The sequence below is a fragment of the Panonychus citri genome, unplaced genomic scaffold (assembly GCF_014898815.1).
Source record: "Panonychus citri isolate SS breed McGregor unplaced genomic scaffold, ASM1489881v1 Contig00138, whole genome shotgun sequence".
NCBI lineage: Eukaryota > Metazoa > Arthropoda > Arachnida > Trombidiformes > Tetranychidae > Panonychus > Panonychus citri.
In genome coordinates this window covers 1,637,043-1,663,022 of record NW_026515543.1, presented here as the reverse complement: position 1 = coordinate 1,663,022, position 25,980 = coordinate 1,637,043, and the positions used below count along the sequence as shown (strand labels likewise).

The window sequence follows — 25,980 nt, the reverse complement described above, 5'->3', positions numbered from 1 at the left end:
GAATTAGTTTGTTACAATTAACTGTGAATTTGATACAATCCAACATTTGGAATTATTAATATAAACAACAACATCAACAATCATATCAACAATCCTTTAATTGTGTGTATGTGTGTTTGTCTAAAATCATTGTGACTTAACTGGTGATCATAATAGTAACCATAGGAATAGAAACCGAGAAAAAAAAATTGTCAACATCATCACTCGACACTTTTATTTATCCTTTTATCGTATTCCTTTTATATTCATCATCATTTAATCATCACAATTAACTAGAACCGTTATCAAAATGGTTCCAACAATTTTAATACGGACCAAATCACCTATTATCATGTACATTTCATTATTGATACTATTAAATTGTACAATCATTTCAACTTTAGGTGAAACCATTGAACCAGAATTACTTTTTGAAGCTGCCTTTCAAGGTAAGTAATATATCAATACTATTAATATCAAAACGATAACAATAATCGATAAAATTTAAATCAATTCAATTGATTATATATTAAGTTAATCAAGTAACAAGAATGAAACAAAACAAAAAGTCACAGAATCAAAATAAAACATAATCATCATAAATTAAGGTATCAAAGATGATATGTTTACTCAAGTTTCATCAATCCACTGGATTAAGATGATTAATAATAACAGTTGACAATCAATTAAATCATTAACTGTCAGATTTATGAATTGATATATATATAATCAAGAATCAATCGAATCAATGAGAAATTCAAACAGAAAAAAAGTCTTATGTCCGACAAAATAAAGCGGCGATTTTAATGATGAAATTCAATTGATTGGTTTGTTCGGTTATATTGTTTGTAATCAATATTAATTACTCTTTCTTACCTTAATTGTTGCCTCTTAATTTGCAGGAGAATGTCATTCAAATGGTCCCTGTCAACATTTGTGCTTTGATCTTCATGATGGAACCTTTGAATGCGCCTGTCATCCAGGATATATTTTATCAGATAATGGTTACAGTTGCCTTGGTAAGTTGCCCAGAATTTTGTCTCTTGCTCCTTTGAATAATAACAAATCACCCTGATCAATATGAGATAATAATCCTGAATGAGAAACCTGAATAATAATAATAATGATAATCCATAACTGTTTCGGTTTGGTGAGCTCATTTCAAAACAAAACTGTTGATGTTATTGTTTTGATAAAATAGATTTTTGTTATTTTCTTGCTAATAATATTTTCTGGTTCCTTTGGTAACCTGAAAATTTTTGTTATCATAATAATAATAATATAATTTACTTAATGATTTATATATATTTATATCGTTATTATGATTAACTTTTGAATAGTTATTATTATTACTAAACCAATAACAATAACGATAAATATTTAAAAAAGTATTTACATTGAAACTTTTAATGTATTTTGATTATTCTTGTGTGTCTTATATTGTTGATTGTTTGTGTTGTTTACATTTAATTGTTGTTACTACTATTTGATTATTGAACATAAATTTCTGGTTAAATGTGTAACAATTTCTAATGTGATCAAGATTAACTGAATCATAGATTCATGATTCATGATTCATGATTTATCATCAAGTTTGAATTTATATCTATTTTTGTGTGAGTGTATATATAGTTTATCATGATATTCACATTGAATATGATAAAATATTCAATCATTTGAATCTCTAGAAACTGATATTGTTAATATTTAATGGTAAAGGTGGATAAGTGTCTTGGTGGATAGAGTGAGTGAGTGAGAGAGAGAGGTGGAGTAGGAAGATGATAAAGAGATTATTGAATTTATCTTCTTTATCATTTCATCTCCCATGTTGAATGAATTGAACAAATCCCCATTGCTTTTTTTTATTTCAAAAGATTCAGGATCAAATTTATGACTCATGTTGATCATGTTGATGATATAAAACATCCTGATGATCAATTGCTTAAGGCGATTGGCTGAATCTCATCTGATTGAAGATAAGTTTTTGTTCATCCCTTTGCTTTCATCATCATTTGTAAACAGCATTTCCACCATCAGAATCATCACCGATGATGCTAAAAGATGGAAAGATGAAGATTAAAAGTATTTGGAACTTATTGAAGGAAAATCATACAATTTCATAGTTGATTGAATGAACTTTTTTCATGATGATTATTCTGTGTCTTTGAATTTCTGCCTTCCATTAATAAACATTGGGCACTTTCAGAATTATTTCATCTTAAATAGATTCAGATTTCTTAATATCTTTCCAAATAATCACGATCAAAGGTGAATTCAATTTGATTGTTTAAATTATCATGATGATGATGATACTTTTTGCTTTCACTCTTGATGATGATGGTTACATGATGAAAAAAAAACAACAGGAAAACAACCAAGTCAAGATGATAATGATGATAACTAACATCTCATCACACAAACACACACACACAAAATGTTAACACTTAATGAATGTTATTATTTTTTACCTTCCATTATCACTGATGATTCTATATATACTATCCATGTTGAAGTTTATCTTATAAATATATCATGATTACTTGAAGCATCATTTCCGTTTCCTGTTTTCAGGAAAAGATGCGATAATGATACTTACAAGGGTGAATGAGACACCTTCATGTTGTTGTTACTATTGTTAAATCAGTCTGATTACATGAAGAAAACACAAATTTCTCTTGGTATATATTTAGAATTAAATGAATTACAATTATCTTAATCACTAATCAGGAATTGAAATTGATTGTTTTCTCGTAATTAGCTAAATAACAACAACAAGTTCAACTTGGTAATCAATCTGATTAGCTTATTAACTAAATAAAGTTCGCGATGTTTTTTTTTGCCTCGAAATTCTGATTAGCAATAAATTGTGATGATTTCAAAGCTGAATATCATTATTTATCCCGATGAAAGGCATCAGCTTTCTGACTTATTCATCTTTATCATCTTTGCATCTTCATCCTAATCATCATCATCTTTGATTCATGATAATCAGTCAACCAGAGTTTTTTTCTTCTTATTCTCCTCATTAATTCCAGGATGAGACCGAAAAGTTAAGAAGATGATAATACAATTTATCTTCCTACATATTCAATAACCATGATGATAATCAGATAGATTTAGATCCTGAATTAGAACTTTTTTTTCCTCCTCTTATCCATTGACAACAATTGTATCTAATTAAACATTCGCATTGTTAATTGTTACCATCAATTGATTTTAACATTTGACTTTTCTGATAATTTAGCTGCTTAATTAATGAAGAAAAAAAATCTTAATGATTATCCTAAAAGTAACAATTGAAGATTATCTGATTTAGAAATAAAAATAACTTTCACTCATTTCGATCTCAATCTAATCTTTATCCTATTCCTTTCATCATCTTCATCTTTTTTTTTGTTCATCTTCACATCCTCTTCTACCTCTCATAAGCATCTTCATCACCATCATTATTATCCTTCCTTCTCATCATCTTGTTAATACTGAATCTTAACTCCCGATTCCATGTCAACACTTTGATCATTTTCCTTTGAGAATACATCATCTTTTCATCTTCACCCACATTGTATTCACATTCAATCAATTTTATCTCAACACTTACCATAGTATCTCTATCATTCTCATCTCCTCCTCCTCCTCCTACACATCATCTTTACCTTACCACCTTGATTATCATCTTGTTGGAGTAACTCCCAGTGTTGGTGGAAGAAAAGAAAAAAATAAAATAACCAGAATAATATCATTTCGATTTTTTCTTTTTTTCTCTCTTCCATCAACTTTCTCTCTCCCTCTCTCCCTCTCTTTCATCTCTTAAACTTTAACATTTCACCACATCACATCTTCTTCATGATGATAACCCAAAAAAAGGCAGTAAACCAGAATTCATGGGAGAGATGAAACAGTAAATAGTCAGACTTTAAATTCTGTTATAATTGAATTGAAAGTCTAACCAAATATTTTGATTCTGATGGTCAATCATCAATTCTAATAAATTTTTACCTTAGCTGGTCATCTTCAACCACTCATGGCGATCATCCTGTAATCATCATCATCATCATCTTCCTTTTTATCATCTGAAACATTATTATTTCCAATCGCTATTTACACAATTGCCTTTATTTACCCATTTCTATTATCATCCTTGGTGTATCTTCATCTTCATCTTCATCATGATAAGGGTTTTCAGTTCAATCCTTAATTTAATTGTCAACTCTTAAAACCTTTTTTGTTAGATTATTTGGTAAAGAGGATGAATGAGAAGATAAATTTCTCATCATCATCATCATCCACCTCTTCCTCCCTAATCCATTGGCCGTTTCCTTTACAATTTAATAATAACACTAATATGTTTCTTGAAAATTCTTGCTCATTGTTACCATGGTTTTCTTATTATTATATTGATGATGATAACCTCATCATTTTCACAGGATGAGGTTACCTTTCATCTTCATCTTTCTCCTCCTCAACATCTCCCACCCTCCACCTCTGATCATTAACAAATACCCTCCAAGGTTGAACAAGCCCTGAGGTCACATTAAGTTACATGTTATTGGTTAGCCTTTTGTTTAATAGGAAAAATATTTTCATCCAATTTCATCATCTTTACTTGATTCTACTATTCTATCATCATCATCATCATCATCATGTAAATTGGATATTCATTAATAAGATTAGTTTTATATATGTTTTAAGTTGACTTGGCAACAAATTCAAGGTAATCAGTTAATTGTTGGAAACAATTTCCAAAAGACTGAAAAAAAGAGGTTGTAAACCAATTTTGATCAAATTTGCGTTTTTTTTCACTTGACACAATTAACTTAATCATCTTAATCTTACCCTCACCAAAGTGTAATTGAATTAAATAAATGATGGGGGAAAAATAGTTGATGATATTGTTATCATCTTCATCTCGTCTCATGTTATTTGTCTACCTAATCAGCTGATTCTATGGTATCTTCATCATCATGTTAATCATCCTCTTCACCTTTTTTTTCATCATGATTGTTGTTGTTGATTCATTTTCATGTTATTTGTCATCATGAACAATCATCAGTCTCTCATGAACAATACTCAGAATCATCAGATTGTAATCGTAATCATTTATCATACACTAATCATCGTTAAATAAACATGTCAACAACAGTTGAATCTGAATCAAGAACTTTTTTTTCTTCTTTCTTTGATCATGTTTTTTCATCTTGATGATTATCATGTACCAACTGAGAATTGAAGGTGATCATTAACACGATGAAATTTAATCATCACCCTGATTATCATGATGATTATCAAAAACAACAGCAATCTAATGATATCCAACATAGACTATTAATACATGATAATTGTATACACATCAACAAAATACCAACACCTCAAGTGAATCAAATTAATAGCATCAAGATTAAGCTCACTGGTCAGTTGAAAGCCAATTAATTAATTTGACAATCAAGTTAATTGCACTTCATCAGTTATCACAATAACTGATTTGATTGGAAAAATGTTTCTTTCCAATGAAAAAAAAATCAATGCCAATGATTTATAACATGATAACGATAAATATCCAACTGAATTGAACTGAACTGAACTTTTGTAAACAGATTGAAAGAAATGAGTTTTCATGATGGAAGAAACTTAAATACATTTGATTTCAGGATAAAATATTGAATGAAATGTTAACTCATGACAATAAATCATAAAAAAAAATCTCATCAAATTGTAACAAACTGATTGTGACTTTATGGTAAGAAATGAAGACTTTTACCTTGAACTAAATCAACTAATTGTTAAACATCAGAATCACTGATGAGTTAAATGATTTAAACTTCAAATATTTAATAAAAATGTTTACATTAAATCCTAAAGTTGATGAGATAAAACATGAGAAACCATGTGTATGAATGTCTATGAAGTAACATGATAAACTGAATGAAAAATATGAATTATTATTCAAACTGAATTCAAGTTTAATCCAATTTACAGGGTGAAGAGTGAGTTTAGAAATATTGAATTTCACCATGAGAATTTATCATTTCTTCAACATGGATTTTCAGATTCAATGAGAAGAGACACTTGAAATTTTCAATTACATTGGAAATAAATTGTTGATAACAATGATTATTAGAAAGCAAATTAATAACTCATCTCATGTTGGTAATCATATTAATCAGCATGAAAGATTAATCTTGTTAATTTAATACTTTACAGTAATTGTTTTCATCTTAATTCCTTTCCGGTCAATCCCACTAATTACAATCAACTTGATGATGAGCCATGATCTTCATGATGATATTAACCTAATGGTTTCAGAGATTCAGTTTCATGTTGATCACTATTCATGTGTTAAGGTTATAAAGTTTGTTGTATTATCATGAGATTTGCAAGAAAACCAAAAGCGACAGGGAAAAAATTAATGATAATATGATTAGGATGAGGATGAATTACATGGTTATCGATGATGAATTGAAAATGATAACATGTGAATGTAATTTATACCAGGGAAATTCATTGGATCAGAACTTTTCCATTTTGGAAGGAAAAATTTTTCTTCACAATCTTTTTCAATTCTATCATGTGAATTTTTAACCCATGAAATTGTAAATTATTTTTCATGGTGATGATGATAAACATGATGATAAAAATTGTGAGATGATATCAAAATGTGAATGAAACTGTTACAATTGTTGATTTTGATTCTGGTGAAAAAATTTTTCTCATTCATTTCTTTCTAGCATTTTTGTTTCTTCCATTTCCTCTAACCATGAATTCATCATCACCATGAAATGAATGAATATCTTGTCAGGATTCAGATGATAATTGAAATCTGTCTTATCATGCCAATCATCATCATTTGTAATAATAAAATACCAGGAAAATATAATACACATAGAATTACAATTTGACTCTGAAAAAAAAATTCTCCCCATGAAAATCAATGAATTTCTGGTGGATGAAATTAATCATGATTATAAGCTAATTATAGTCTATAAAATAATAATAATTCCTGTGAATTTATCATGATCACAACTTTAAACCAACTCTTTTGCTTTTAGTTCATGATGCTAATGAAATTTCAAGTAATTTTGAATCAATAATATTATGGAATTGAATCAAATTGTGAGAAAATTTGATGATAATTTATGAATTTGTTATTCTGCATGATGGTTATTTATAATATCACCATGACAAACAAATGACGATAATAATATCACCATGAATGTGGAAAGAGTGAAAATTATGTTTGAATTGAAATTCTAAACTCCCAATGATTGTGATTGAATAACAAATAACTTTTTCCAACAATTAACATGACTTTAATTGACTAAGATGATGATAATTAAGGTTGACATTAAGTATAAGAGTTTTAAAAGTTTTTCCATGTTTTCACCATGTTCAAAGAACCAAGAACAATTAATAATAACAGTTGAAAGAGAAAGAGAATTTATTTTTCTAATTCAGGTTGAGATAAAATTCTGAATTCTCGACATGATTGAGAAAGAAACCAAAATATGAAAAAGAAAAATTTTATTTCAATTCTTTTTTCTAATTAACTCATTTCAATTCAAGTTAATTGGGTGAGTCAATGTTGATGGAGATTGGGTGATGTCATTCATATATAAATATCATGAGAAAAACATGAATCAATTCATTGGAATTGATTATAATTAAACATTGAATTTCCAATCTCCTTGTTAGCTAAACAATTGAAATGAATAAAAAACATTGCATGTACATTGAAACTTTTACCTGGTAATTGTTACAGAGTATTTTTTTATATTTCTTCATGTTCACCCACTCACCTTACAAAACCCACCCCACCTTCAACTCGGTTTGTTTGTATTAATATCTATGAACAATTTGATGATGATAATAATCTAATATTAATAACATTACAATAATATAATAATAGAATCACGAAAATTTTTAGGGAAAAAAAGTTCTAAGAACTTTTTTCTTCTCTTCTCCTTCACCTTTTGTTGAATATCTTCCACCCTTTTCATCATGAGATATCATGAGATTTTATCGTGACTCATGTTCGAATAAGTCTAAGATAGACAGAGTATGAAGACAGAGAGCTAAAGAAAGAAAGAAAGAGAGGAGACTGATAATTCATCAGAACTGAATTATCTGAAGTCAGTAGCATGGAGAAAGGATAAAGAATAACATCGTAAGGATGAGAGAGAGAGAGAGAAAAAAAAAGATGAAGATAAATAATCGATCGAAGTTTTTTCTCTCTTCTTTATAATCATATATATTCAGTTCCACCTCATGGTAATGATATCATGAGGAAAAAGATAAAAATTGTTTAATGAAATAATAAAAAAGAAGACATTTAATCAAAATCATTGATTAGATAACATGTTGATCAATGTTAATGTTTTCTGACCAATCCCGCTGACCATTGGTGGCAAATTGTTAAGCCATTTGTTTCCATCAGGACAGCAAAGTAAAAAGGTCATTATCATGATATAATAATAAAACTAACAGCAGGGTAAACAGTTATCATGAGAATCAAAGTTAACATGAAATAATTTCATGGAGAAGTAGAAAAAAAATCTCAAATAACTTTATAACTCTTAACGCTTTTAAACTTTAGTTGTTTATTTGTTGTTGTTACTCAAGTAAATTTATCTGTCTAATAATAATAAATGGCTCGAATTCTTGATTGGCTCAGAGCCTTGAGAATTCTGAACAACCATGAATTCTGAGAGCAAAAAAAAGAAGAAATTTCTACAAGAAGATTCTGAGTCTCTTTCTCTTTTCTATCTTCAACCTCATCTTCTTTTTGTTCATCACCGTGAAGAAACAATGGAAACCAGGGAAGAGAGAAAGAGAATGAGAGTGGGAAGGTAAATGGAAGAGAGAGAGAGAGAGAGAGAGAGAGAGAGAAAGAGAGAGAGAGAGAGAGAGAGTAAAAAAAAAAATCTTCTCTTTCTCCAGGATATCGATCGATTCATTTGAAACTTTCACTCGAAATTGACTATAACCAGAACTTTCTTTTACTACCACTATCATTTTATATCATGAACATGGTTTTAATGTCTCTTGGTATCTCGGTGTTAGTTGTAGACTATTCAGAATTCAGAGTAAGTTCTGGATGAAGATAACAAAAGACATGATAAAAACTGTGAGAGTAAAAAAAGTTATCACCATTACCATGATGATGATCATCATCATGATCATATCATTATTATTATTTTTATTTGATTTAACAATTTTATTGTTAAACTACCGATTGTAATTATCAAGATTAAATTGACTGATTGACTTTTTTCTTGGTCAATTTAATTTGATTGTCACTAAATGTTGATTAAGCTTCTGATCATGTTTACTGGTCAACTTTTTGCTTGGATAATTTTTTTTTCAAATTCACAAGAGATTAAGATTAACATCATCAATTGATTGTTTGTGAATGTTAATCAGTTTAGATTTAGTTGTTCATTGTTGATATAATAATAATCAGGAGACCTAAACAATTATATATTTGCCTTGAGGGTTAATCATAACCTTCAATGTCTCCGGTTTTGATTTAATTTGATTTGATTACTTTTTTTTTTATCTTAATTCAGCTTAATCCTTTTTTGCTCATCATGATCGTTGTGGCTGTTGTAATCGCTAACCAGATGATTAACTGTTGATTAGTTAATTTGATTGACTAATTATTCCCTAGTTGTTGTTGTACTATCATAATTATGCTTTTATCTCTTGATTGTTGTTGATCTAAATATGTTAATCAATTAATTTCTGTGTCTTCCTTAATTTCTGGTTGATTAAATTTGATTAAAATTGAAATTTGTTACATTGATTGATCAGTTTTGATTGTTACACATTAATACAGTCCTCGGCAAAAGTTTAAGGACAACAATCAATTGATTATAACTCGAGTTCTGGTTATGATAAATTTATAAATTTTTCAGAAATATAATAGTCATTGGTAGTAGTTTTGAAAATGAAGAGAAATTTTTTTTATATAATTTCTATTAATTAATTATTTAATTAATTATTAACATTGCATAGCGATAAACTCGTCAAAAGTTTAAGGACAAACGGCTTTTTGGGTCTACCTTTTTGGTGAAAGGGTCAATTTTATTTTTTTTGGATATTCCCTTAATTGTTCAAGATTATGCATTAGTTTTTTGTTGATTTTTTTCCTCTTGAGACATTTTTAAGGCCAAAAAACGAAATAAATGATAAATCGAACCTTAAGTTCGTATTTTTACGAAATGACCTCAAAGTAAAATAGTAAAATTATTAGGAAAAGCTAATTAAGTGATAATTTATCATTTTTGACCTTTAGAAACACCTAGTAAATTTATTTTCTCAAGTTATTTGAAGTTCATGATGAGTTTCGATAGTTGCAAAATTCGAAAATTGGCCTCAATTGATAATAATATGCGGTCTAGACTCAAGAAATTTATTACCAATAAATGAGAGAGGTGAGCGTTCAAGGTGGCGGACTTGAAAAAATTCTGTGATTCTTTTTTGATAGATTTTGAGGTCAAAACAGTGACGATGTTAATAACATATACTAAATATACATTATAATCAATTGATTGTCCTTAAACTTTTGCCGAGGACTGTATTATTATTTTCCTCTCTCTCTCTCTGTGATTAACTTAATTGCTAATATCATTTGAATCATGTCAGTCTGATGAAACCATTATGTATGTTGATTAAATCAATTTTATCAGTTGATCCTTTGATCATTATTTTGATTATATTTATATATTGATTGTGTTGATCAATTGTTAACCCTTAATTGTGATTCTGTGACTTTTTTTCATGTGTATTTATATCATGAATCATGATTATTGTTATTATACTGATTAAGATGTTAATCAATGAAACTTGATCAACAAAAGGTTTAAGTGTATGTTCATCAACTCAATCACAATTGATTATAACTATTAAGACACTTTATTGTCACAATCACAATTAAACTTAATCAGTTTAACATATACAATGAATAGATTATTACACAATATCCAACAATTTAATTAACATTCACTGATCATGTTCAACAACAATAATCAACAACAATTGATAGTTAATTTCAATAGTTTTTTTCCTTTCACTTTCAACAATTAAAGTGAAAATTGTTCAACAATTAATCATCTCTGAATCTCTCATACAAACCGTTAAGTTAATTGTTCAAGATTGACCGTAAACATTTTTAATATTAGTTACCGGAAACAATTAACTTGATTGCTTTCAAATTGTTTTCACTTGAATACTAATTAGAAAATGATTGAATACAATTTCCGACAATTAACATGAACAATTATCACGAAAATACAAAAGCAACAATTAGACTTTTGATTTTTATTAAGGAAGAAAAAATTTTTAGCAAAAAAGTTTCCAATTGAAAAACAATCAATAGTTAACTAACTGTGAACAATTTAAATTGAATCCATAGGATAATTGGATGATAATAATCACCAATGAACAACAATTTGAAATTTTGTATCTCAAATCAAGTTGATTAACTTTGTTACCATGTAAGTTAATCTAGTTTTTGGTTTATGATGATGGTGGTGATAAATCAGATTGTCAATCAGACTGTCAACAATCAAAGTATCTTAATCATTTACTTGATTAGATTCAAACTAATTACATATCAGATGATTGACTTAACTCTATGATGAAGGTTAAGATAATATCTATTGAGTGAAAAGCCAAACTAAAGGCAATTCAAGTCTATTGATTAAATAGTTAACAGATTAACCCTGTTTACAATCAGCTAATCAACACAGAGATTCATTTGATCAATATGAGCATAAATCAACAATCAAGTAAACTGTAATCAATAGTGGCAAAAAATCACTAACCCTTTTTTTTACTTGTTGTTGACATTGACAGGAATTAAAATCTGACAAGAAAATGAAAAGATTTTCAAAGTAAATTAATTTAATTAACGATTTATATGCTAATCATAAAGGTTCTTAGATTATATATTTACCTTAATCAAATTAACCATCAATGAAAAGATTACAATCAAATTAGTCTCTCCTTAAGTATTCAGATATAATAATACATGTACATGTATAAATTGATAGTAATCAAGTTAATTGATTATAATCAAAAGCTACAACAATCTACAAATTGAGGATAATTATTTCTGGTTTCTTTCCAATCATTATTAATCATAATGATGAATAACAATCAATTCTGAAGATAATGATTATGGTGATGATTATCCCATGTGATTAAGCATAAATAAACATGATAATCAAGTCTCAGGGTGATGATTGTTGATATTCAGGTGACATTTGTTTACACATGAAAATAACTTGGAATCTGAATATTAATCTGAAGAAAAACCCTTCTGGCTCATGGTAAATAATATTCACTGAAAATGCTGAACAATTCAGAATCACAACTGTTATCATAACTGAATTGTTGTTGTTATTGATGATGATGATTGTGTTGATACTTTGATTACCACCCAATTCTGATGTAATACCTTGAAAATGAACAGGATGAGAGAGAGAGAAGTGATATTCATAAATTGTTTAGGTTCAGTTGAGTTCATTGTTTTTCATGATATGGATAAACCTGTAACCAGGGGAAGAGACGGAAAAAGGTAACAAGGAAAGCAAAGTTAATGTTATCATTTTCCTTGATTGTGAATGTTGATGATAAACAATAATCATAATGATGATATTGAGTATTCAGATAACGTATTCAGATAGAGGGAAAAGTTGGAATGATGATGAAGATGAGGATCATCAATAGTTACATATATTCAAATGCATTGCATGTAATCAAGAAAAGTGAAATAACAACAATCTGATTCAATATTCAAATTCATTTACATGATTATTTGTATTCTCTGATTAATTCAAGAAAAATAATTCATCTTAGTTTTGTTTTCAACTAACTATCTTTCACCATAATCATCATTATCTTCATTATCATTTCTATTTTTTTTTATATCATATCACTTTTATTACCTGAAGAAAAAGAAAATTTTTTTGTCATGACATTTCAGATATGAAAAAATGATCATTTTGTTTCAATCATGATGATAAAAGTGATAACAGTGAGTAAGAGACGAGGATGGAAAAATATTTTTCTTATCCCTGGGAGTTATTAGTTGATAAACTTAAGTTCCAAGGTAATGGAAACCATGGAAACAACTAATCTTATTTTGAGAGAGAGAGAGAGAGAATGATGCTCATCATCATCATCAAGACATAAGAGGATAAAAGATGCAGATGATGATGAATAAGCAGAAAGATGAAATTTAGTCTTTTTAAAAGTTATTATTATCCTCGAAAAGTTTTGCAATCTCAATTGATTTACTTTCTTGAAACAAAAAATGTTAGATTAGTTAGAAGTCTATTAACAATTTAGAAGCAACAATTAGCTAAATTGTGAGATCAATTTAAATTGTAACGCACAATTTACTTGATTATTATTAAACTAATAACATTACGTTAATAATCAATATTTCTCAAGATTGATTAATCAATTGTCTCTAGTGATTAGAATTGCTAATCATTTTTTTTATAGATAATTAATTATCATTATCAATATGTTTATACTCACAACGGTTGAGTCAACAATTTGTTAATTGTCTTTTGGGTAATAATAATAAGCACAGACCCTGAAAAACAATTAACTCTTAATTGCTTATTGTCGGTTGAAGTGAAATTCAGATGAGTTTCGGTTGACACTTACAATCAGTTTTAATCATCATTGTGGATTTAAATTGTTAGTCAGTCTTTTCACATCAATTAATAGATTAGCATGATGATTGTTGTAACAATTTAACTTATCAAATAATCAAATCTAGTAATCAAATTACTAATCATGATTCACCATTGGGTGTTAGCTGTCAAAGTCACGCTACCTTTGAATTCATTGGTTTCCATTGGTTACCATTCATTGAGAATCAGAACTTTTTTTTGTTGCTTACAATTGATTCTGCTTGTATGCTGATGACTTTGGGAAATTATTGTTCACAATCAATTGATTGTTGAGAACAAAAAAAAATTAATTCTAATTGAATCTAAATGGTAAACAATTAAGGTTAATGAATGTCAACAATTGATTTATTGTTTCCCGGAAATGAATTTAACTTGATCAGCATTAATATTATTTATTTTGATCACAATTAAAAGTTGATAATGATTACAATTAACTCACAAGGGAACTGATCAATTGTAATTTCATGAAATAATGAAGAAAACAAAAAATTGATATAATAACATTCAATGAAAGTTAATTGCTTAAAGCTGGTCAGAATCATGATGTTCAGTTATATTTATTATTAGATGAACAATTTATGAACAAGAGGAAAACAATTTAAGATGAAATCAGCAAGAATGGTGAAATCATCATGATAATCGTGATTAGTTTTCACAAACTTCCATGAATGAAAATCAATATAAGATGAGAGAAAAGGAAAGAGAGAGAAAAGTTTCAAACTCAGCTAAAAACCTCATGATTATTATCATGATATTGTAACGGATAAGGAGAAAAATTTATTCCATCGGGATTATTAACATTGGAAACAATTTATCCAATCAAGTATGATTTAGATGGAAAAATAATCAACAATCAAGATTAGATTATTACTTTTTGATTATCATCATGATTTAATCTTAATCTGAATAAGAAACGTAGACAAACATTGAAATTGAACTGAATCTCATCTTAGAATTGTATTAATCTTATCAAGATAATAAATACAATTAATGGTAATTGAAATGAGCTCAAAATGGGTCAACCTAATTTTATTGACCATAAAAAATCAAACAATCATTTTCACTATTCTCATGTTAATCATCATCTTAACCATTCAGAACTTTCAATTTCAAGCTTCACTGGATTTTCACCTCAAACGCTATAAGATTCATGGTAAATCCATGATAAGACTTTAATATATCACTTTTAATTAAAGTTATAATCCTGATTTGAGAGAAACTTTTCCCAACAATTTATATATAATTTACTAGGATTTTCATGAGATTTTATCACCTTCATCTTAAATGATACAATTATCTTATGAAAAATTTGATTGTTTTATATTCAATTTCATGGATGAAGTTTATTATATTATATAATATGTAATAGATGACATTATATACAATGTAACAATCATCTGAGAGATTCAGTTGTTGTTTTTCAATTCAGAGATAATATGATGTTCATGGTAAATTATATTCAACTATTGAGGTTATCACTTTTGTGTCTGGCTGATTGTGATTATATTTAATAATAATAATCACAATGATGTACATAGACATGATTATATTGTGAATGCAATGTTATCTTATTGTTGATCAGAAAAGTCAATCAGAAACTATTTCCTTTACATGAACATGATGAATATACCCTGAGGGTGTATAACCTGAGAATAGTAAAGACGATGGAGATGCTAAAAGATAAAGAGAAAAGAAAATTTCTACAATAATGATTTGATTCTTTTTCTCTCATAATATGTATACCTTTGGATCTCAGAACACATGATAACAAGAACTTTATCAAAGAAGATGAGAAATATAATTAAGATAATGATGAGAGAGAGAGAGAGAGAATGAAGAAATTCTCTCAGAGTATAAATTGCCTATCATCATGAACTTTATCATGAACACATAAGAGTTACATGAATCGAGAGAAAATGAATTTAATCTAATAATTCAACAATTCATTTAACTTGTCCGGTTAATCGTAACAATCAACAACATGTATACACACAAATTCAATGATGAAATGATGAGTAAATGATTAACACATAATAATCATTAACTCAAATGGGTCAAAAATTTTTCATCCATCAGATTAATCTGATAATCTGCTTGAAAATTATTCCCTTTCATTGTTTCAATGATAATCAACGATTTCCAGGTAAATCATCATCATATTAATGAAATTTACTTTTCATCACCATGTTAATATCATGATTACAATAACCCAATCTAAATGAAATAACGATTAACTATTAAAATAATCATACCCATAAGTATGATAAACTATTATTATCATCATCATCTTCATAATAACCATGATGATGATGATGATGATGAACATTATAATAGTTAGACTACAATTAACTTATCCAATTATGTTAAGAGCATGTAAAACCGTTATAAATCAAGAAAAATGATTTAAACGTAATTTAGATTCAGACAATTTATCCTTCAAATTTTGTTTGCTGATCTCAATTTAATGATAACAATCAACTGTGACATTAACTTTTTAATACTAAATTGTGATTGATAACATTTATCACCAAGATAATTGTTAACCACAATTAGTATTAATACATGATAATAGTAATTGTAAAATGTTGATATTATATCAACCACATCACTTTAACCAGAATTGGGGGATTAATCATTTGATTATTATATTTTTTTATTGATCTCAGTGATTAGTTGATGATTATCATGATTGTTAATACTAATTGATTGTTTTCCTACCTTAATTATGTAATTAGAAAATAGTATCGCCCAGGAAAAGCGTCATCAAAGGAGGATGAAATTATCTTCATCTTCACCTGTCACTTTTTCATCATCTAATTCAATTTTATCCTCATTATCTTCATCGGCACGGATTAACCTAATTAAAGATGAATCTGGACGTAATCGGATGCTACAAGAAATTGATGATTTAACTCATTTTAATGGTAAACCTCAATATCCTGATGCAATTTATTATTCATGTGGATCAATTGAATGTGAGGCTGGAGGTTCATGTGTTGAAAATGAAGATTATGCTGACCACCGAGTCCGTTGTAGATGTCCATTGGGTCGAGGTGGATTTTTTTGTGAAAAACGTAAGTATAATTAACGTATTTAAATACACAAGACAAGTTGATTAACTGGAAACAAAATTAACCATTTATTATATTGAATCACCGATTAAGACTAAATTGTAACCATAGTTATCAATCAATCTTATCCCAATGACCACAATATTCAAAAGGTAATACAATCCTTACCTTTTATTATAAATATTACTCATTAGGATTGATGATATTTAGTTAATTGTTGAGGATTATATTACTATTGAATAATGTATATTAATAAATTGTTTGATAAGATTGATATTGTTACATATAAGTTTGTCATCTATCAGATTTGTTTCAATCATTTCCCTGACTATTATTTATTAATGAATTATTAGTAAACAGTAAAAAAAACAATATATGATTAATTTGATTGATTGAAATTAAATATAAATTCAAGTTAATTTAATTCAGTTGGTTAACTGTGTTATTTTTTGATTATTTTACCAAGAGACAGAAAATTGTTTTAAGTTGAAAGATAATCAATTTCAAATTTGATTGTTGATTGTTGATCTAGAACTTTGAATGATTGGACAATCGATAGATCAACTCGTAAATGTTAATTGAATTTAGTGAATTGTTCAAACAAATTGTTCAATTAAATTGATGGTGGAAATAAAATCTATATAAATGAAATAAGAGTAAATTTTGAACAAAAAAAAAGTAGAAACAGATTAATAGACCAAGAGGATTAATAGAGAGATGAAAATGAAGAAAACATATATAAGATGATTGGTTGATGATTTTAAATTGTTCATTATAAATGAAGATGAAGATTATTTCATGATGATGATGATGATGATGAAAATGAGTTTTCAGGGCAGATATTATATGAAATGTAAGACACATTTGGTTCCAATCATCTTTGTATTTATAAACTTGATCAATGTTCATTTGTATTCCTTGCTCATGATTCGGTGACTTTTCCAGTATAAGTTCAGAGTATTTTCCTTTCCTTTGTCCATCATTATCATTATAATCATCGACAGAAACTGACCCCATCATCTTCCCTTTTCACATTCTCTGGCCATCATCATCCAAAAGTATCCAATTTCATACCAATCTATTCATCATCATCCTCATCCTTTTCTTTCCGTCATAATAATTTTACCTCAATCTTTTTTTTTCCTTCTCTTCATCTTCCAAATCATTGAAACTCATTTTTCATATCGATAAAGCATCTTCTTCATCCTTCTCATCATCTTCATCTTTTTCTCTACATTCTTTTCTTACCTTTATCTTCATCCTTTACTCTCTCTCTCTCTCCCTCGACTTTATATTCTCAATCCTGGATTCGAGAGAGGAAGATATTATTTCACTTCCATTCTTTGTCCTGGATAAAAATGTAATAATGAAACAGATAATTCAATTTAGTTTCCAGAATTTTACCAATCATCATCATCATCTTCTTCTTCTTCTTCCACCTCATCATCATTGAAATGATTATTCTTCCACCTTTTCTAATCATAATGAGAGAAATTGAGAAAATCATCATCAGAATATGAAACATGAAACTAAATTAAACTAATTTATTCTCATTTAATTCGATACTTACTATTATTGTTTAGATGATTTAGGAACAATTAATACCACAATTAGTAAATTAATTGTTGCAAATAAAAATAACCAACCAAATTCAACATCAGTTATCATTGTTGATTAGATTGATTGTATTCTTGATACTTGATCCAAACACAACAATGATAATCACAATTAATTGCTTTTTTCCATCTCACTCTGTTTACTCAATTCAAATCAAATTTACATTCTAGATTTATATCGATAAACTTTAATTAAATCAGCCTTTCAAATGATTGGTGAATTCAGATGAATGTTAATTAGCTTGAAGTTGAAATTGTTTTAATGGTTTATTATAACCTCTTCGTAGCAATGGAAGTGCGTTTTCCTCGATTTCGAGGTCGATCATATCTTGCCCTGCCAACACTTCGAGATGCCCATAAAACAATGCAAGTGACCATTGAATTCCGACCAGAATATCATGAAGGTGTTTTACTTTACAGTGGAGAGAATCAAAATTTGGAAGGTGATTTCATAGCAATCATATTAAACCAAGGATTCGTGGAGTTCAGGTAATTATTTACAATTAATGACACCCGAATGTCAGAATTCAAATTATATTTGATAACCAATTGTTTCTTGTTATTATTAAAATTTTCTTAAAGGTTTGACTGTGGTATGGGTGAAGGTATAATTCGTAGTGAAACTCCTGTAATATTAAATTCTTGGAACAGTTTAACAATTTATCGAGATGGTTGGTCAGCATGGTTACAATTAAATCAAGAGAAACAGATTCCCGGCCAATCACAGGGACTTTTTTCCCGAATAACATTTAAATTGGAATTATTTCTCGGTGGATCACCAAATATTAGTTTAATCTCTTCAAGAGCAAATAGTCAACGAGGTTTTATCGGCTGTGTCCGAAGATTGGACATAAATGGTCATTCCTATGATTTCCGATCAGATAGTCGAGGTGATGCCATTGATGGAGTTGATACAGGTATTAAATCAGAAGAACAACATCTAAATCCTTCAAATCCACAATCCTAATCTCTTTTTTATTGAACTTTAAAAAAAATCATTCTAATTCGTACTTTTTATTGTTTCTTTTTTTCGTCTTTCTCTCTCCATTCTCATTCTATTGACAGATGAATGTAATTCTGATGTTTGTAGTAACACTTCCTGTTTAAATGGTGGCCAATGTGTAGCCACATCACCAGAGAAAGGGATTTGTATGTGTCCATTAGGTTTTGCTGGTAACCACTGTGAACGTAGTAAGTATTTTCTCCCTCACTAACATGATCATCATCTTTTCCCTGTCTCCTCTATCGATTCATATATATTTGGAGTCCTCAGATTCCAATGTACATTATTTTTGCTCTTACTCACATATAATACCTTCTCTACGGTTGTTCTTTGTCAATGTTTCTTTTCTCATTTTTTTCTTTGCTTTTCTACACTTCACTTTCCTTCTCATCCTCATCCTTCCTCTTCCTTCTTTCTCCTCCTACTCTCTCTCTCTCTCACACACACACACTCTCTCTCTTTCTCTCTGTATCATTATGATTTTCTCTCATCTTATTGCTTTTTTCTCTTCTTCTTCTCACAGAATCTGATTTTACTATTCCCTCTTTCAATGGTTCCTCCTACCTTCAATTCACCGGTTTAAAGGAAACTTGCCTCTCATTCTTTGAAATTCAAATGATATTCAAACCTCGAGTGCCTAATGGAGTCTTACTGTACAATGGTAATCGATTGGATGCTGGAGGTGACTTTATCTCAATCAATATGGTCAATGGTTACATTGAATTTCGCTTTGATCTAGGCAGTGGTCCAGCAATAATTAGGTAAAAGATTTGAGCCTCAGACACAGAAAAAAATAATAATGGAGAAAAAAAAGTTGAATGAACTTTTTTTCTCTCTCTTTCTCACTTCTTTTTGCTTATTCTTTGCCTATGGAAGGCTTCAGGCTAAAGAATAGGAAAAGGAAATGATTCAACCACTTGAAAAGAATAGAAAATGAGATTTTTCATGGATTATCTTTTTACTTTTTTCTTCTTTTTGTTTCTTCACATGTGTCAATCTACCAGGAGTCGTGAAACAATTGAACTAAATCGATGGCATAACCTATTCGTTTCTCGTGCCGGTCGAAAGGGTTGGCTTCAAATTGACAATCAACCGATTGTTAGTGATTTCAGTCTTGGTGGTTTTACACAATTAACATTATCACTTAACTTGTTCCTCGGTGGATTATCTGATGAAAGATGTTTCATCTAATTCAGCAATTAAAGATTCTTTCTCTGGATGTATTGAGAAGATTATTATCAATGGAAGATTAATCATGTTCCTTGATGAGGTGCTATCAGGAGTCAATGTAATTGACTGTCCGAACCATTGTTCAAATCAACATCGATGTTCATCACCACCACCAAAACCAACAAACAATTTTATATCAACATTATCTTCATCATCATTATCAACCCATTCCCTTTTATCATCAACCAAAACATACTCATCATCAGTGACTAAAAGTAGTAATAGTAAATCAACAGACTCTGTGATAGATACATCGCGCTTAATCAACAATCACTTTAATCCATTCTGATTCTTTCATTTGCAACTTCTCCCTTCTCTCAACTTTCTCTCTCACTCATCAATCGACATTAACTATCTCTCTTCTACTCTTTTACTCTTGAAAAATCTCCACTCTCTCTCTCTCTCCCTCTCTCTTTCACTGTCTCTTTTTTTTCCAAAAAAAAACAAAACAAACGCAATAAAGAAGATGATTTTTGTAAAAACAATCGCAATTATAATAAAACCATTTCGACTTTTTTTCCTTACAAAATTTCATTCTAATCCTTAAGCTCATCTTTAATCTTTTTCTCCTAAAACTAATCCAATCTAAACGATGATTGATATTTTGGTTCCAAAAGAATTCACTAGATGTCTTTAGCGTCAAGAGATTTTGATTGTTGGTTTTTTTTGCTCAAAAACTTAAATCAAATTAGAAGAGCAATTAAAAAGTTCACAATCGAATATTGGTTAGAATTGGATCAGAAATAATTCGCCTGATCGTTCAATGAGATATTCGAATCTGTTAGAACTTTTTTTCATCTCAACTAATTCTCTAAAAGTTTTTCAATCATCTTGATTAGGTCAATGGAAAACGTTGAATTGTGTTATCATGTTTTTCACCACAAAGATAAATCATTGGAATGGAATTGGAATCGATTCTTTTTCATTTCTTATCGAAATTGTTAGAACAAGAAAAAAGCACGTACTTGAAGGGAGATGAAAATTTTGACAATTCTTTGTTTTGTTCTAAAATAAGATCCTAAACTAATCAATATCATGGAAGATGGCAGCATGATTCTTGTTGGACCAGTTAGAATGGAAAAAAAGTTCTGAACAGAATCTGAAGTTTCGATTTTTTCCTCCTTCCATCGAACTCAAGTTCGAAACTTTGTCTCGAAACTAAAAGTTGAATTAAATTCTTGGTTCGATTGTTGTAACATTCAACTAATTAAATATGCTGATTTTTACAATTCAATCAAAGATAATTTAATTTGCATACCTTGATTACATTAGATTTTGTTTCAACTAATCAATCAATTGGTAACCACTTTTTTCACTTTAAAAAGTTAATTAATCAAAGGCTTTTTAATACAATCAATTATTTCATGTTGATAGTCAATTTTTACTACAAATCAACAAACACTTTGACTGTAAATCAAAATTTAATTGTTAATTGAAGTGTTAATTGAACCAAAAGAGATGAAAATTTAATTGAAAAAAGTACAAAAATTAAAATTCGTGAGACAATTAAAATTAACCAACACTCATTTAATATCATCAACACATTTTCCTCACACAAACACACAACAATTCAGTAAATTACCTGGGCCGCTATACTTTAATCAAGGTAACAATTGATTAATTATTATGAGACTGTGTTAAAAACTAAATTTAATTAACAACAATCAAGCGAGAAAAGGTTAGAAAACAAAATTAGATTAAATTTGTTTACCTTGATCCTAATCCCTGTGAACTTTTTGATGATGATAATGATAATCATCTCATCATCGCCCAAGACAAGGATGATGAGCCAGAAGATAAATTTACCCTTAAGGGCAAATACATAAGCAGATGCCAGTTATTTTTAGCATGGATTTCAATTAAATCAACCTTGGATTAAGGATCAACAACAAACATAGATTAAGAGTCAAAGGTTATATCATTTTGATTATCTAATAGCTACATAGAGATTCATGGGAACCAAATGATTAGCCTACACCAACAGCACCCACAACCATACACACACACACACAATCAAAAATGATCATTTGTTTATGATGATGATGAAGATGAGGATAAGTGCAAATTCATTGAATCAGTAATTTTCATCTTACCTGTCAACAAATATTTCTGTTTAATTAGTTATGATAAACTTTGAGCCCACACCTTTACATGATTATCACCATGATAAGCTAGAATTAAATTCTTCATGATAAATAGTGAACTTGAGTATCACAAGTACGACTGAATGTAAAGTTCATGGAAAAGAACATGAAAAAACATTCAACTTCTCATCATTAGAACTGTTTTTCCTTCTTCATCATAACATTTTCCTCGAACTCAAACTTAGAGAGAGAGAGAGAGAGAGAGAGAGAGAGAGAGATATAGAGAAACTGAATATTTCCAAGTATTCTCATCATTTTTATCATTTCTTTTCATGATTATGATGATCAGAACTTTATATTTCCATAACTATTTCGGAACAGAAATGTGAAGATTCCCTTGTGAAAAATTACAACTTGAACTTACGATTAGAACTTTTTTACCACTGATTCATTATTAATAGTAAATGGATTGAGAACTTTCAAGAATCATGATAATCATGATCATGAGAAACAAAATACTAACCTAATAATGGTTCACTGATTCATCAAATGAAACCAACCATGAATTAATTAGCTTAACGTTAATTATTTGAACAAAAAAAAAGTTCCTAAATTTTTAGTTGATTGTTGACAATTTACTTAACCATCATCACTTATTGATTAATTTAGAAACTAACTAATAACAATGAAAAAGGAAGAGCTCCAATTTTAATAACAATATCAATCTTCAATCTGCAATAACTATCAACAATTTAATCAAAATTAACCAAACCAATCACTCTGACGGTTGTTGACAAAGTTAATTGTAATTAAATTGTATTATACAGATCATCAGGATAGGAAATAATATTAGATTAGAAATTGTGATTTACTGAAAGTTAATCAAATACTCAAATTAATTGTTCAAAGGTGATGCAACTTAATGAATCAAGAGGTAGAAAAAAAGTTCTAACAAAAAATTATCGAGTTCTAATAATATTATGAAACATCAATCAAAGTTTTTTTTATTCGTTTTCTTTTTTAAATTATTTCATGGTTACTGTTTATTCAGTTGGTGATGAAGATGATGATGATGGTGAGGATAATTATCATGATGAGGATGTGACTGATATGTATTCAAATACCCTAAGGGTAAATATTGTCCATATTGAAACAGATTAGTTAACATTAGATGATGAATTTATTATCATTATCATCATCATCATGGGTATTAATGGTTAATCAACTTGATGGTGATTTAAATTTAACCGATAATATAATAATAATAATAATCTATTGATTGTTTCATCTTAATTTACCTGAAAATACACTGATTGAAATGATGATGGAAACGGATTAATGATAATTTATTGGGAGTTTTTAAATTTGAATCCATAATTAACCAACAATAATCATCATTATGATTACTATTTAAATATGAATTCAGTGTATGTTAATCAAAAGGTTAAATTATGCCTAAGGGCAAATCATTTCATTTCATCGTTATGTTAATCATTATCATTTCACTTTGCATCTTGTTCATTTAATCATTATCATCATCATCATTTAATGATATTGTAACAATTTAAGTAATTACTTGTCTCCTCTTATGCAATCAGTTTTGATTGTAATACAAATAAAATGATTTTATCACGATAACTGTAATTGTGGTAATACAGTTAAAACCACAGAGTTAATTTCAATGTTAATTGTTGATATAATTAACATTTGAAAAGGTTAACTGATAATGTTGTTAAATTGTTTCTATTTGCTGATTTCTTTTTATGTATACAATTAACATTTCCTAATGATTAGTTTGCGTTTTACAAACTGGACTTGGGTCAAGCTTATTAATCACTTTCGCTTAGGTGATTTCAATTAAATCGCATCCCGGATCTTGTTAACAATTAACAACATCATCTTAATCATCACGATGGTTTTAATTTTCATACAATATTTATGAAGAAATTAACAAAAAAAAAACGAAAACGTTTAATTGTGATCTTATTATCAAAAGAAAGTGATTAAATCTGAGGTGAAAATTAAGGTGAGGTATTAACAATTAAAGGGATAAGCTAAGATTAAGATTATCTTGGTGGTGATGATGATGATGAGATTAAGAATATGATTAAGATGATTATTAAATTTTCTATTCGATTTTTATTTTTATTTATATCATGTGATATTCGTGGGCCTCAAATGAACATCAATCCCTTGGTAATCATTGACTCCCTTAGGTTGACATTTGACTCTTCAAGTGGGTTAACCTTGTTGTTAATTGTATCACTTGAGGGTAAAGATAGTTGATCAACCTCTTTAATTAATGATTCATTTGATTATTTGGTTAATTTAATATGTGATCAGAGAGACAAATATTAATAGTAATTATTAACATTACTATTACAATTTATTAACTGATTGTATCAAATTTTAAATCATGTTTAATTAGCTAAATCATTATCACAATCATCATTTAATAATAATAATAAAAGTCAACTAGTTAATTATTATCATCATTTAGAAAATAAATATAATATTTAATTATTATTAACTTAATTGTAAGTCATTAATGATTAGCAATTTGTCATCATGTTTTTAATAATCTTAATTATCAAATTTTAACCAAATGATTACAATCAACCTTAATTAGAAAGAGTTAATCACAATTGGAAATCATGAAAAAAAAAGATAAACAATTTTTTTCTTCAATCAAATTTCAAGTTTCCAATTTAATCAAACTAATTGATTAGCAATAAAACCGATGAACTTTTTTTGGATAAGATGGTGATAATGATTAAGATTCTTTTAATTGTAAATTACTTGTCACTCAAAAATTACTATTAATAAAAGTTTATTTAATCAGTATCGAAAAAAAGTTCTAATCAAAAGAGAGAAAAAAAACTTTCGACTTCGAATTTTATCTCTCTCTCTCTCTCTCTCTCTCTCTCTCTCTCTCTCAGCTGATTATGATAAAGTTCAATTCAGCTCTTACCCAGAGGGCTCGATGATAAACTGGAATTGAAAATGATAAAGTTAAAAAACATCAACAATCAAAATCTTAATCATAATTTAAGGTCATAATCAGATTAGTAAAGTAAAAAAAAGTTATCATTTTTTTTGTGGTTAAAGTTTTTTTCATTACCTGAATGAGATGAACTTTTTGTTACTTTAATTAACCCATTCAGATGATTGAAATGATGATAACAATTTAAATGGATGATTAGATTTCATCATAATCAACAAAACGCCCAATGTGTAAATTGAATCTCTTATATCATTGGATTAAAATTGATTTAAAATCTTCAACATCTTGAC

General features: G+C 28.3%; 1 protein-coding gene across 1 annotated transcript; it reads left to right on the top strand.

Moving 5' to 3' along the window:
* Positions 1-279: 279 nt before the first annotated feature.
* Positions 280-21,087, top strand: LOC128393517 (pikachurin-like). The gene is given in 9 exon segments (XM_053353703.1): positions 280-428; positions 882-998; positions 16,418-16,756; positions 18,657-18,858; positions 18,952-19,286; positions 19,435-19,560; positions 19,896-20,133; positions 20,377-20,544; positions 20,546-21,087. Coding segments are annotated over 9 exon segments (2,010 nt in total). The 5' UTR covers positions 280-289; the 3' UTR covers positions 20,892-21,087.
* Positions 21,088-25,980: the final 4,893 nt, after the last annotated feature.